The 13,692-nt window shown below is 51.4% G+C and overlaps 1 protein-coding gene across 1 annotated transcript in view; it reads right to left on the bottom strand.

Annotated features, from left to right (window-relative positions):
• DCHS1 (dachsous cadherin-related 1) overlaps positions 1 to 13,692 on the bottom strand; it is a 48,662-nt gene that overhangs the window by 18,848 nt on the left and 16,122 nt on the right. Inside the window, exons 3-7 of the mRNA XM_082784805.1 lie at positions 6,513 to 6,701; positions 6,165 to 6,396; positions 4,792 to 5,028; positions 3,418 to 4,437; positions 3,046 to 3,233 (exon numbers count right to left, since the gene is read on the bottom strand). Coding sequence (XP_082640931.1) covers positions 3,046 to 3,233; positions 3,418 to 4,437; positions 4,792 to 5,028; positions 6,165 to 6,396; positions 6,513 to 6,701 — 1,866 coding nt within the window. The remainder of the gene's footprint in view (positions 1 to 3,045; positions 3,234 to 3,417; positions 4,438 to 4,791; positions 5,029 to 6,164; positions 6,397 to 6,512; positions 6,702 to 13,692) is intronic.

Below are 13,692 nucleotides of genomic sequence, written 5' to 3'. Positions count from 1 at the left end.
CCCTTCTCTGTAACAAGTTGGGACAGGGCTTGCCCCCATACTGTTCATAATCACCTTCGAAGATACAAGGGGCTCCAACTTCATGCATATGGTCACACTGCCCTTCCACCAGAAATCAAACTCCACTTGAGGAAAGCAGTGACTCAGTGGGTGAGTTAAAAAAGCAGCATCCACACAGGCTCCATTACAAATGACATTTCAGGTGCACAAACAGAGAAATAAATAGCAATAGAAGTGGTTCTGCCTCTGCAAAAACCTCCACCTTAGTAAAATTACCACCAGGCAGGCTTGTCCAGGTCAGATGTCCACCCTCCAAGACGGCTGTTGCAAATACCAACCTGGTCCAAAGAAAACTGTCTCAACTAGAGGCACAACTCAAACAGTGGCTGGCAGTGGATAGAGAAGATGCAAGAAGTAGGGTACGTATGGAATAATTCTCCTGTGAAACCTTCCCAGCTTCCAGCAGTCTGTGTCTAAGTCACTTCCTGAGCCACAGATCATATTTTTGTTCAACAGCCTTTGCTGGATTTTTTTCTTTCCATGAATTCATCTAATTTTGAACCCATGCAACTTTTGGCAATGATTTCACATTTTAATTATGTTCTGCATGAAAAAGTACTGCCTTTGTTTATTTTAAACCTGCTGCCCGGTCATTTCCTGAAGCTGCCTAGCTTTTGTATTGTGAAAAGTGCAACCTCTAATTTCCCCATGACTCGCTCTGTGCTGCTCAATGCACACCTCTGTCATATTCCTGCAGTATCTGTCATGCCAAAGAATGTTCAAGTATTTTCTCTCTGCATGGAAGCCATTATCTACTAGAGATCACATTAACACTCTTTTCTGAGCCTTTTATAGCACTACTGCTTATTCAATGGAATGACTATAATACATATAACTGCTTGAGAGAGTCCAGCACAGAGCCACAAGGATGATTAAGGGAGTGGAGCATCTTCCTTACGAGGAAAGGCTGGGTCTCTTTAGCTTGGAGAAGAGGACACAGGAGTGACCTTATTAATGTTTATAAATATGTAAAGGGTGAGTGTCAAGAGGATGGAGCCAGGCTCTTCTTGGTGACACCTGATGACAGGACAAGGGGCAATGGGTGTAAGCTGGAACACAGGAGGTCCCGCTTAAATGTGAGACAAAAATTTTTCACGGTGAGGGTGACAGAACACTGGAACAGGCTGCCCAAGGGGCTTGTGAAGTCTTCTTCTCTGGAGACATTCGAAACCTGCCTGGACATGTTCCTGTGTGACATGATTTAGGTGTTCCTGCTCCAACAGGGGGACTGGACTAGATGATCTTTCAAGGTCCCTTCCAATCCCTAACGTTCTGTGATTCAGTGATTCTGTGAAGGCACAATAGAATGTACACAGAATTTGAGATGAGTTTTTCTCTCAGTCTCTGTTCATTTTCTAATAAAATACAGCATTTGATTTGCCTTTTTGACTGCTGCTGAGTCCTGAGCTGATATTTTCACAAAGCATTTACAGCGATACCTTGATCTTCTTCCTAGACTTCAGTTGCCTTTTCAGAGCCCATCACTATGTAAGTGAAATTCATATTGCTTTTTGCCATGTATATTAGCACTTTCTACTTAGCAACAATGAATGCCATCTCCCATTTTTCCTCTCATTGCATTTACCTGCCCTCAGAACTCCAAATACACCTCAGTCTTGCTGTGTCTCCTCAAGGATGCACATGCTTTTGTGGTATCTTCGCAAGAGAAGAGACCTGAGCTCCAGCAGAACACTCCCAGTGTTTCATGGCCCAGACGATGGAATCCACTGCAGCACACTTGTGCTGCTGGTGTCCCCACACATAAGCAAGGACATTTAGCAGACTGCGGAGAGTGCTAGCAATGCCATTCCGCAGAGCCTGTTCTGTTACACCCAGCAGTGTAATGGCCAGCTGGCCCTGGCCTGCAGGAGTGATCCAAAGGCCAGTGCTCAGAGAGTGCATGAGACTAACTTTGCCTTCCCTTCCTCCACCAAGACCTGAGAGATGCTATCATACAGTCCACGCCTTCCCAGACAGATCTGCAAGCGGAATGTCAGATGGACAGGCACGAGAAAGTCTGGGCAAGGGGAGCTGTGGATGGAGCAGGAAGGGAAGCAGTAACCATCAGGGCAGGCCTGACCAGAGCTGTAGCACCTCAGGCCATGTCAATGGCCTCCCAGCTGCAGCAGCGACCTGCCAGCACAGCCTGGCCCTGGCAGGACCTGCAGCATGGGAAAGGCTCCCATCACCAGGATGTTTAAAACCCAGTGGGACACAAGTGGCTTTGAGCAGGCTGCCTGAAGTGCTGTAAGGATGCAGTGCAACTGCATCCTTTCAGTTGTAGGTGCTCCCCATTCCATACAGAATGAGGACAGGGTCTATATCGCCCACCATCCATCACTGCTGGTGTCCTGGCCACAGAAGGTGCTCCAGAGGGGCCACAGCAGAGCAGGGCTGGGAGATGAGGTCTGGTCCTTACCACTTTTCTTCAGCAGCACAGACATAGCTCAGTCCACAGCACACTGGGAGCATGGGTTACCACAGCCACCAGGCCATACTGAGAAGGAAAGCTGGGTTGGAGACCATCACAGATTCTCAACAACCTGGGCAGTGCTTTCTTGACCTCCCAGAAACCTCAGTGGCTATGCTGAAAGTCCTGAGACCCAGAAGATAAATGCACCCCATGCCTGCCTGCTTGTGAGCATTTTACTCCTGGGTCTGCTGGCTCAGGTTTGGGGCTCCCCTTCACCTTTCCTCCTTGCAAGCAGCTGTGAGCCAAGAGCTTCTGCCTGCTTCTCAGTCCTATTGGCACCAGAGCCCTTTGCAGTCCCCACTCTGTGTACAAGGAGGCCTCTATTTCCCAAGGGCATGCCCATCTTAGCACATCTCCCTCAGATTTGCCAGACTGCCCTGGCTGCTGCATGGGTGCAACCTGTGACTGCTCTCCCACCCTGAGACTCTGCTGTGTGCCCTTCCCCTACCTGCCCCCAAGCCCAGAGGCTACCATGCTGTTGCCCCACTAGGACCTCAGCCTGCTGCACCTACCTGCACAGGCAGTTCCTGACCACTGGCCACATGAAGGAAAGCAGGAGTGTTGTCATTTTCATCCAGGACAGTGACATAGATGGTTCCTGTGGCACTGCGGGGTGGTGCTCCTCCATCCTGCACAATCACCAACAGTTGGTAGCTGGACTGCTGCTCGCGGTCTAGGCTGTGCTTGGTGCTGAGCTCCCCTGTGAGGGAGAAATCCTCTTTAGAGAAGGGCCTGTGCTCAAGCATGTTGCTGGGGAGCCCAGCACTGCAGGGGTAGGAAGATGATTAATTTCTTGTGATACTGGCCTGGCCTGCATCACTTTTGACCTGCCCTGGATATTTTCCCCAGCCAGCCCCAGCCCAAGAAACCAGGGGGACTCTCACCTGTCTGTGTGTGGATAAGGAAGTTGGGCTCATGCTGAAGCAGACGGTAGGTGAGACGGCTATTCTGTCCAGCATCCCGGTCACTTGCCATCACCCTTCCCACACTGCTACCGGGAGCCTGATTCTCAGGAACAGTGAAGAAGTAACGCTCCTCACTCAGCCGAGGGCTGTTGTCATTCTCATCAGTGATGCTGATTCGTACAGTGCTGGTGCCTGTTTTCCGGGCTTCCCCCCCTGTGGCACTGCCTCCTGCCGATGCCAGCACTGTGAGCACATACAGGTCCCGTGTCTCCCGGTCCAGGGCACTTTTGACATACAGCCAACCACTCTCAGGCATGATGCCAAAGCTGGCAGCATCCCCATCTGCACGCAAGTGGTAGGTAAGGGTCATGGCTTCTGCATCGCGTGCCAGGGCCCGCACCTGCAGGAAGCGAGTGGAGACAGGGACACCTTCCCGCACCTCCACACGATAGGTGAGTGTGTCAAAGATGGGCCCATTGTCATGCTCAGCTTGCACATGCACCAGGAGTGTGAAGGTGGAGCTGAGCTGGGGAACTCCACTGTCTCGGGCCACAATGGCCAGCCTGTATGCTGCGCTGGCTTCATACTGCAGTGCCCCGACCAGTCGCACTGCCCCTGTTGAGCGCTCAACACTGAAGGTGCCATCACCTCCTGACACAAGCTCAAAGTTCACCTGACCATTGGCACCACTGTCACGGTCCTCAGCCTGCAAAGTGTACACTGTAGTCCCAGGCTCTGTGGCTTCTGGCAGCAGAATGGAGTCAGAGGTGGCTGGGAACACTGGTGCATTGTCATTCACATCTGACACAGAGATTTTCACACGGGTGTTGCTATAGGCAGGGGGTGAACCACTTCGGGCCTGGACATCTAGAATGAGGACTGCCTGAGACTCATGATCAAGAGGCAGGCTGGTGCGGAGCTGCCCAGATCCAGAGTCAATGGAAAAATAGCCATGAGGATCCCCCGAGGAGATGGAATAAAAGATGTCATCGGCATGACCTGCAGATAGGGAAATGAAGACAGAAGGAATGATTTGTGTACCTGGCCCACCTCCTCAGCCTGCTACAGACAGCAGCAGGGTTGGACATTGCTGTTTAGGGCAGACTCTGGTCTGGAGATATAGAGCAGCACTGTGCATGTTTGTGTGCATGGTGTGTGTGTACACAAAGCATGTTTGAGAGCAAGTACTGGAACAGAATGACAATCTTGGGGTGCACATTCAGATGTGCATGCCTTTGAGCATGCATGGAGCTCCCAGAATGGGGTTGCTCTCTGAGGAAGTGTGATACCAGACTTTCAAAACAATGCAGGAACAGTGGAAAGTGACTGCATATAAAAGTGCCAGGCCCATACCTGGAGGATTCTGGGCACGGACAGCCCCCACGTTGGTGCCCTGCAAAATGTCCTCAGGCACTGTGAAGAAGTACTGGGCTTGCTCAAAGATGGGGGGCGAGACTGTGCCCTCTACGATGCTGATGTTCACTCGGGCATTTGGCTGTGCCTGTAGGCCTCCTCCATCTTGTGCAGAGATCACCAGCTGCACCAGGGTGTTGGCTTTACCACTCAGGGACCATGAGAGGGAGATGACACCTAGGGAATAAAGACGTTCAGAGGGCACTAAGCCTGCACCCCTACATCACGTGGCACCAGAGCAACAGGACAAACTATAAGCTTGAAATTTGTAGAATCATAGAACGGCGCTTGGGTTGGAAGGGACCTTAAAGATCATATAGTCCCAACACCCATGCCATGGGCAGGGATGCCACCAGCTAGATCAGATTGATCTGGAAATGAGAAACCTAAAAGGGTAGCAAACAATGTGTGCCTCAAGGCAACTTGCCATGGAAGAACTGGAGTAAATAGGAACCCTGATGGGAAAAACTCCCCAAATTCTCCCTTCTCAGCCTCAAGTCTAATCCTGAGCTAAGCAGGTCTTGGGAGAGGGGAAGGAGGGAACAGAACTTCTGATGTGGGGGCACAGGGCAATGGTCAGGGTGCAGCAGTGGCAGGTGGGATCTGGGCTGTGAGTAGGCTCCTGGAGGAAATGTAGAACTGCAGAACCTTCCAAGACAAATCCTACAAAGGAGGTGGGCCTGCATTAGGATGGCCAGTAGGCCTGTTCTCATCCCAGCCAAATTTTGGCAACCTGGGGACCAATGTGGGCAGACCCTGATGCCTCTGCCAAGCACAGGACACCATCCTGTCCCACTGAGGGCCCCTGGCACCATACACCCATGCACACACCTCCCCAGCAGAAACTGGTTTGACTTTGGTGGCCAAAGAAGGCAAGAGACAAGACAGGCAATGAGAAAGGTTGGCTAATAGAGTTATGAGGGAAGAGAGTAAATTGATCAGGGGAGAGGAGGCAACTGGGCAGGGACAAGAAACTAAGCAGGATAAAGCTTCATGAGACAAAACAAGCAGTGTGCAGGAGAAAAGGTGCAGTGAGTTCGGGATGACAATGAAAGTGAGGAAGAAAAAGGGGACAAATAAAGAAGAGAGCAGGAAGCAGAACCAAGGAGTCAGAGATTGAGTCTCAGAATGAGCAGCTGGGAGACCAAGACACTGGGACAAGGAAGAAATGTCCAGGAGAGGAACAGACATATTCTGGTGGCAGCCTGAATTGCTGAGTTGGCCAAACAGAAACATTCAGAATGACTTTCACATCTTCCCACATCCCACTGCTCTGGCTGATGCTTCCTCTGGCTGGCCCTGAGCTCTCTCACCTGTGTCCTTGTTGAGAGAGAAGAGAGGGGGTGAGTTCCCCAAGACAATGCGGTAGGTCACTTTCCCATGCAGACCTTCATCCTTGTCATGGGCAGTAACACGCAGCACAGCTGTACCCGGCATGCTCTGTGTGCTAATGCTGGCAGCATACTCTAGCGGGTAGAACACTGGCCGATTGTCGTTTATGTCCTCCAGGAAAACCTTCACATACACCATGGAGTTCAAGCCACCCTGTGGAAAAAAAACAGATCAGAGATGGGGCAAACAGCAGGGGCAAGGACAATTGTATTCCCTGCACAGTGCTGCGACAGCAGCATTGCATCCCCATTGGCATCTGCAGCACTCACCCCATCAACAGCAGTGATGGTGAAATCATAGGCAGACGTGCCCTCATCACGGTCCAGAGGCTGCACCGTACACAGTTGCCCCGTGTTCTTGTCGATGCTGAACTGTGTGGGGACCACACTGCCGATGCCAGAACCAACAGAGTAGGAAAGGGAGCCAAAGAGGCCGCTGTCAGCATCGGTGGCTGTCACCTGGATAGGAGAAGGCACTACTTAAGCAGGGCAGCACTATTGAGACCACCAGCCTAAGCAGACAGACCCAGCCCACCACCTTCATAACCCATTACTGTCCTCTACTCCACAGCCCACAATTACTGCACAGCCCTCAAAGCTGGCCACAGCAAAGCATACTGACTGTTAATGACTCACTCCTGACATACTTGTCCCAGACAAGATGACTTCCTCTGCAGCATTCTCTGAAGGAGGACAGGTCCTGCAGGGTCACACGGATTCAGATGGTGCCCTAGGCAGTGGCAGGCAGAAGCAGGCACCCCAGGGTCAGCCTACACTGGCACTTGCCAGGAGGGGACACAGGGCTGGGGAGCACTGCATTGCGGACTTGCAAGAGCTGCACCATGCTTGCTGTCTACAGCGCTGCCATGGGTGCCTGCATGCCAGAGGTGGCTTGTTCCAGGTAAAACCTTTCTTGCAACCCTGGGGCAACATCCACTACCCAGGTCTACAGATTTCCCTTAGCAAAGAAAAAGCCTGTACAGGGGGAGGATGTGGGTGCAAAAAGGTGCAGAGATGCCAAAGATCTAGCAGACAAGCATCCCCCCTGCACCCAGCTTGATCGGCCATCCAGAGACAACCCACACTCATGCAGCAGCTGGCCTTGGCCCTCTGCTCTTTCTCTTCTGCAAGGACACTTAAGACAAGCTGGGAAGCAAACCAGACCCTCCTTACCCATGTCCCAGGCTCTGCCCCACTGTCAGAGCTCTGTGCCTGGCAGCCCTGGGCTTTGAGAAGAATGCCTGGGGGTGGCATTGCCCTCTGACAGCTGGACCTACCAGACCCCGTGGCACAGGCTTTGCATTAGCATCTACGGACACAGCAGGAAGATTAAAACTGCTCCCTGTCTGCAAGGTCCTGCTCCACCTCCGTCTCTTTGCAGCTCAGCTCAGCAGAAAACAGCTTCTTCCCCCTGACCGCAGCATCACTGCCCATGGCTCTTTCACCAGCTGGGAGCTCGGTGTGGAGAACAAAGCTGGAGGACGGAGCCAGGAGGGAGGCAGCTGGGCCAGGCCCGGGTGAAGTGGAGTTCAGGCCTCGTCAGCCACAGCTCCTCCCAGCAGCAGCGCTGGGGCCTCGGCTCCCGTGAGCGAGAAGCACAGGAACGTTGCATGCGCGCCAAGGAATGGGCCCAGCTGGGGGCTGCAAACAGCTCCTTCCTACGGGCAGGGCCCCCAACCTGAGCTACCACCAGATCCTCAGAGATGGACGAACAACCAGAGTGAGACCAGAGACTGCTGGGCCAGGGAAGAAGGAATAAAGTGGGAAAAGGTAGGACTTCATTATGCTCTCACCCCAGAAGGGGAGGCAGCACCTGAGGGAGCCCCTTGCTGGTTCTCCTGCCTGGCATCCACAGCCCCTCCCCCAGGGAGGGGAGGCAGCACCTGTGACATTCCTCCGCCAGCCCTCCTGCCCCAAGGCCTGTGGGCCCTTTGCAAGGGGATGCCAAGGAAGAGAACCTGAGTTCACATTGACAACAAGCACAGTGCTCGCTTCAGAGGAGATTTGCTCCCCTACCATACAGCAGCTGCTGGAAGAAGTGCCATAGAACAAGATCTCCCTCCCTGCTCCAGATGCAGAGCACTCAGAGACACAGGTGCCATGACAGCAGCCTGGGGAACTGGCCCCACCTGCCTCCCGCTCTGTTCAAACTCCTCCCTCCATCCTGCCTCAGCTCCCTTTGCTGTTTTCTCTTTGCTCCTGCAGTAGCAACAGCATCTTGGACATGCCAGGAGCTCCTGGCTTGAGGAAGCTTTGGCTCAGGGGTTCAGAGCAGGGCATGGCTGGCTGCAGAGGGCTCATGAAGTAGGCTGGGACGGGGCCACTGAGTGGAAATGGTCACTGTGTGCAGCACAGGCTGAGTATCTGGTTGGCAGGGCCACAGGTGAGGTGCAGCATGAGGGCCCCAAGTCTGGATGCGATTACTATGAACCTGCATCATTCAGATCAGAATCCATCTAGAGCCCCAGATATAAAGCTGAGGCTGTCAGAGAGCAACAGGAGGGTGTTAAGTCAGAGACCTAATGATAAAGACAGATAGCAGTTGGAGTTGTTCACATTAGAGTATGAATCTGACCTGTCATAAGACAGACACCTACAGGGGAAGTTATCTGGAACTCCAGCTTTCTGCCACAGGAGCTGGGTGGGGTTTTGGGAACAGGGGAGAAACAGGTGAGCTCTCACTATCGTACAATACAGTATCATCTCCCTGCCTGCTCCCCGGTACCCAGCACCATCTCCCTGCAGGAATGCCTGATGGAGCCAAGAGTCTGGCAACAGACACAAACCTAGCTGTACAGCCAGTACAAGGGATCCTGAGAGAAGTTCCCCATTAATGTGTATCTATCACTCCACCTCCCTGTCCTGTTTTGATGGCCCCTCAAGAAGCAGGTAAGAGGTTTAGCACAAACAGTTCGTGCACAAGACCACTTATTGTCCAAGAGAGGTTGTGTCACTGCTATACCAGCACTGTAGATTTGTGTCTGGTCCTTGTCTTACTTGGAGGTGTGGTGCTAAACCAGAGTCTAGAGAAAAGCCACAGGAACAGCAAACACATCTGAAGGAGCAGCTGACCATGTTAGCTCAGTGTGGGGCTGCTGTACAATTCACATTGTGTCTCTGTCACTGTATGGAGAGGGCACAGGACTGTACCTAGTGACCCCAGCCCAAGCCCTGTTGCCTGCAGACCACTGATGCCCTCTGCCTGCCTCCTGTGGGATGGGGCTGGCTGCTTGCCTTTAGCTAGCCCGTGCTTGTGGGGCCTGACAGCCCCTGAAGGCCAGCACGATGTTGTCTCTGGTAGGGACTGATGCTGCCTGGGCACTTCTCCAAGTGGCAGTGCAGTGTTTGATCAGCCACTAGGTATGGCAGACACCACAGTCCATCAGGCATGCACAGCTGGGATCCATGGCTGCAGACTGCAGAGCACAGGCAATCTGGGACACTGCACATTTTTATCTGTGAGGTTAATTAACCACCAAAATGGCTCAGCAAGGCCTGTGGCAAATTCACCACTCCTGGAATTTTTTAAACCAAGTCTGGACATTTTTCTAGGAACTTTGCTAAAAGCTAATCCAGATCAGCCCCAGGCTCTCTATTTAGTGCCCACCCAAAATTTTGGAACAGCTGGATTTACTGTAACTTAGGAGGCTTCTGACTTTTGCCTGAGAAACGAGGAAAATGGGGTCAGCCTGTCTATGGGAGAGCCCTCCACTTGGGGTTGTGCAAGGCCTGCTGCTTGAACGTGTGTCTGCAGGAGGCAGACCTCTGAGCTTGAGTGGATCCTCTGCAGTAGCCCTGCCTCCGATTTTGAATATCCTGCAGAGCCAAGACTGGCTCTTCCCAGGAGGAGTTTATGTGGGAGGAGAAAGAAGAGGAGAAGGCTGCAGCTGGGAACAAGACACCTGCATGAACTTGCAGGGGCACTGTGTGAGTATGGGAAATACACTAACCTGCAGGATCACAACACCAATATGAGGTCCCTACATGAGCTCACAGGACCACTGCACTTTTGTCCAAGACACTTGCATGTCCCCATGTGCATAAAAGACACCTGCATAAGGCACCTGCATGTGCTCAGAAGGTCGGCCTGAAGATACGAGACGTGGACAAAGCTGTGGGGTCATTTCACCTGTAGAGAACACCTGCACAAGCTTGCAGGATCACCATGGTTACACTAGGCACAATGTGTAGAGCCAAAGTGCATGCTGTGTTTCTGACCAAGGCTACAGAATGTGCAGCTACAACCCTATATGCTAAGTAGAGATGGTGTTCCCTTCAGATATTTACAGACACTGATGAGATTCCCAAGCTTTCTCTTCTCCGGGCTGTACAGTGCCAGCTCTCTCAACCTCTCCTCCTATCAGAGATGGTACAGTCCCTTCAGCATCTTTATGTCCACCAGGCCCCCCAGGTCTGTTTCTGTCAGGGAGCATTCCACCTTGGGAGCTCCCAGCATGTCCTGGTGCCTGGACTTGTTCCTCCCCAGGGGCAGGACTTTGCACTTCTTGGTGAACTCCACGACGTTTCTGTCATCCCATTCCTCCAGCCAGTCCAGGTCCCTCTGGAGGGCAGCACAACCCCCTGGTGTATCCGCCACTCCTCTCAGTTTTGTGCCATCTGCAGCCTTGCTGAGGTTACACTCTGCCCCATCACCCAGACCATTAATGAAGATATTAAACAGGACAATATTCAGACATACAGTTTGATTTTTGGGTGGTCCTGTATGGAGCCAGGATTTGCACTCAGTGATCCTTGTGGGTGACGGTGCCAAACTGTAGCTATTTTGTTTTAACATTTCACATTTTTGTGTGTTTTTCAATTAGTACATTTCTCCTGCTACCATGCCTTTTACATACCAGTATTGACATGGCTGTTGTGATATTCCTAGGTCTGAGTATACAGTATCTGGCTAAACACTTAATATTCACAGTTCGGCCTGCATACAGACTTGAGAACACATTCAGCCTTTTTACTGTGGTCACACACAACCCCTGTAGATGCTGAGGTGCTGTATGATGCACAAAATGTCCTGCTGGGGTTGTCCATAAGGGCTTGCTGCCCACTCAGCTGCTGTCAGCATTTGAGTGCCTTTGTCCCCTCTCTCCCATCCTGCTTTGGAACATGGCAGCAGAACCGATGAACAACTACCCATACTGAACATTTTGTCTCCAAAGTCTGCAGTGAAATGCAGAATCCCTTAAAGGGATTTTTGTGAGGCCCTAAGGTCAGTCTCCAGCACCCTTGTCTCCAACCAGATCTCCAGGCTAATGCCTTCAATAGCATTAGGATGCTCGTTTTTCAGGCTGGTCCATCATATTGAAGAGGCACACTCTCCCTTGCTTCCTCCTGCCTCTTCTGCCTTTTGCTTCACTTGTGCAGGAAGCAAAATCTTAATTTCTCCTCCGTCAGCTTTTCCTCTGCAACCCAGCTTTTGGTCTGTGCTGCTGCACAGTGTGTTGTTGGGGGTAGTCTCTCTCATATTCTATTATTTCCCTCATCTGATGTAAGAAGGAAATAGAAAACAAACAAACAAACACATACAAAACAAACAAACAAACCCCACAGGCATGCAGCCTATTTCCAAATAGCCTTAGAATTGCCAGCCTATCTTTTTTTAGAATTCAGATATGAACTAGGACTGAATAATTAATTAATTAAGGGAATAGGATCCTTCTGATCACTGCCCTCTGTGCCTTAGCTGCATGGTCTTGGCTGAGTGGTACCTGCTACACAGTAATGTGGAGCTGACATTGCCTGACACAAACTAATATCCTCCTTAAAGAGGTAGATGGTGGAGAATCTGAGCCCTAAGGGCACTAATAGGCTTTAATGGCCCTGATCAGCCTCAGCCAGGGAACCTAGCCCACACCTTCTGTCCATGGCTCTAGGGGCTCCATTCAAGCTAAGGTCTGGGCGCCCATGCCTGGCCAGAGCTATGTTAGCGTACTCATCTCCAACACTGTATCTAGTCCTGCCTCCTAGATTGACCCCAGACCTATGCTGTAGGCAGCTCACCTCCTGGACAGACCCCTCAGATGTATATTGTAGCCTTAACTCTATCTCTGTCTCTGTCCCTATCTACATTTGGCCTTGACCTGACTCTCTGGAAGGACGCTGAAACTGGCTCTTGCTTGCTTTGCCCAGGACTGTCAATGGACCATATTACCAGCACTTGGCTCTGCTCACCATGTTTGGATTGTGTGGGACCGCAACCATCAGGCTGTGGCTCTTTGCAAGCCATGCAGCCTGGGTCTGACAGTGCCTAATCCAGCAGGGTCTGGTGACAGATACAGGCTAGGAAGCCAATGCTGCATCTTTAGCTTAGTATAAACCCATTCCAAGCCAAATGCAGTGGGTCTCTCATGGCTCTTGGGAAAGTAGTTCCTGCTTCTTTCTTATTTTCTTTACCAGGGAGTATTTTCTCTCTTTGGCTACATATTACCTGGAACTCTCAACATGTGCCAGCAAGAAGAGGTTTTACCCTTGCAGGATGCCAGGATGGGAAAAAGTGCTATGAAAAATGGCCCCTGGGAATGCTGGAACTGTGAGAACACCCAAGACAGACCATGTGTTATACAAAAAAGAAGTTTAGTAGGTGCTAGAGATTGGCAGAGGCCGAGTACAGGTGGTCAGTAAAGCCAAAGATGTACTGCAGGAGAGAGCCTGAAAGAAAGGTTAAGGGAACAGAAAAGGAGCACAGGAACATGTGAATATTCTGCTGTGTGGCACTGGTGAGTAGAGGCTATGTGAGATGTAATATACTGAATCACTGCTGTTGGCAGTGGGCATGTTTATGCGTCAGGGAGATGCAGATTCTGTTGGAAAAACCTCCTCCTGGGAATCTGTGCCTGTTGCTGTTCCCCACAGGACCTCAGCATGCTGTGGCTCCTGCTGTGGGCTATGAACAGAAGTGGGGACAACTGCAGACCCCCATGGTGGGTCATGCATGTGGGGTGAGTCACCATCCCTGGAGGTCTTTAAAAGATGTTTAGATTTAGAGCTTAGTGATATGGTTTAGTGGAGGACTTGTTAGTGTTAGGTGAGAGGTTGGACTGGGTGATCTTGTAGGTCTCTTCCAACCTAGGTGATTCTGTGATTCTGTGATTCTGTTTGATAGGATGCTGTATGTCTTCAGCTTGTCACAAGGCTCCTGCCTTCTTGTAGTAATGCAGGTATGTGAGGAAAAAAACAGCTAGTCCTGCAAACCCCTGTCCATTAGATTAACAGGCATCTGGGGACTGTGTTGCTGGAGCACTCCCAAATGCCTTGCATTTGCCCAGCCCAATGGACACAAGGAAGGAGAGCACAGGAGGCTGCACAGCCTCTCTGGGCAACCTGCTCCACTACCGGACAGTCCTCATGGGGAAAGCCTTTTCCTAGATCCAGCCTGAAACTCATGTTTCCACCTCTGCCAATGGGCTCTCATTCTCCAGGGATGTGGTGCTCCACT

Source organism: Aythya marila, assembly GCF_965140915.1.
Source record: "Aythya marila genome assembly, chromosome: 1".
NCBI classification, from domain to species: domain Eukaryota; kingdom Metazoa; phylum Chordata; class Aves; order Anseriformes; family Anatidae; genus Aythya; species Aythya marila.
Note: the sequence above shows the minus strand (reverse complement) of the source record. Positions and strands in the feature narration are given on the sequence as shown.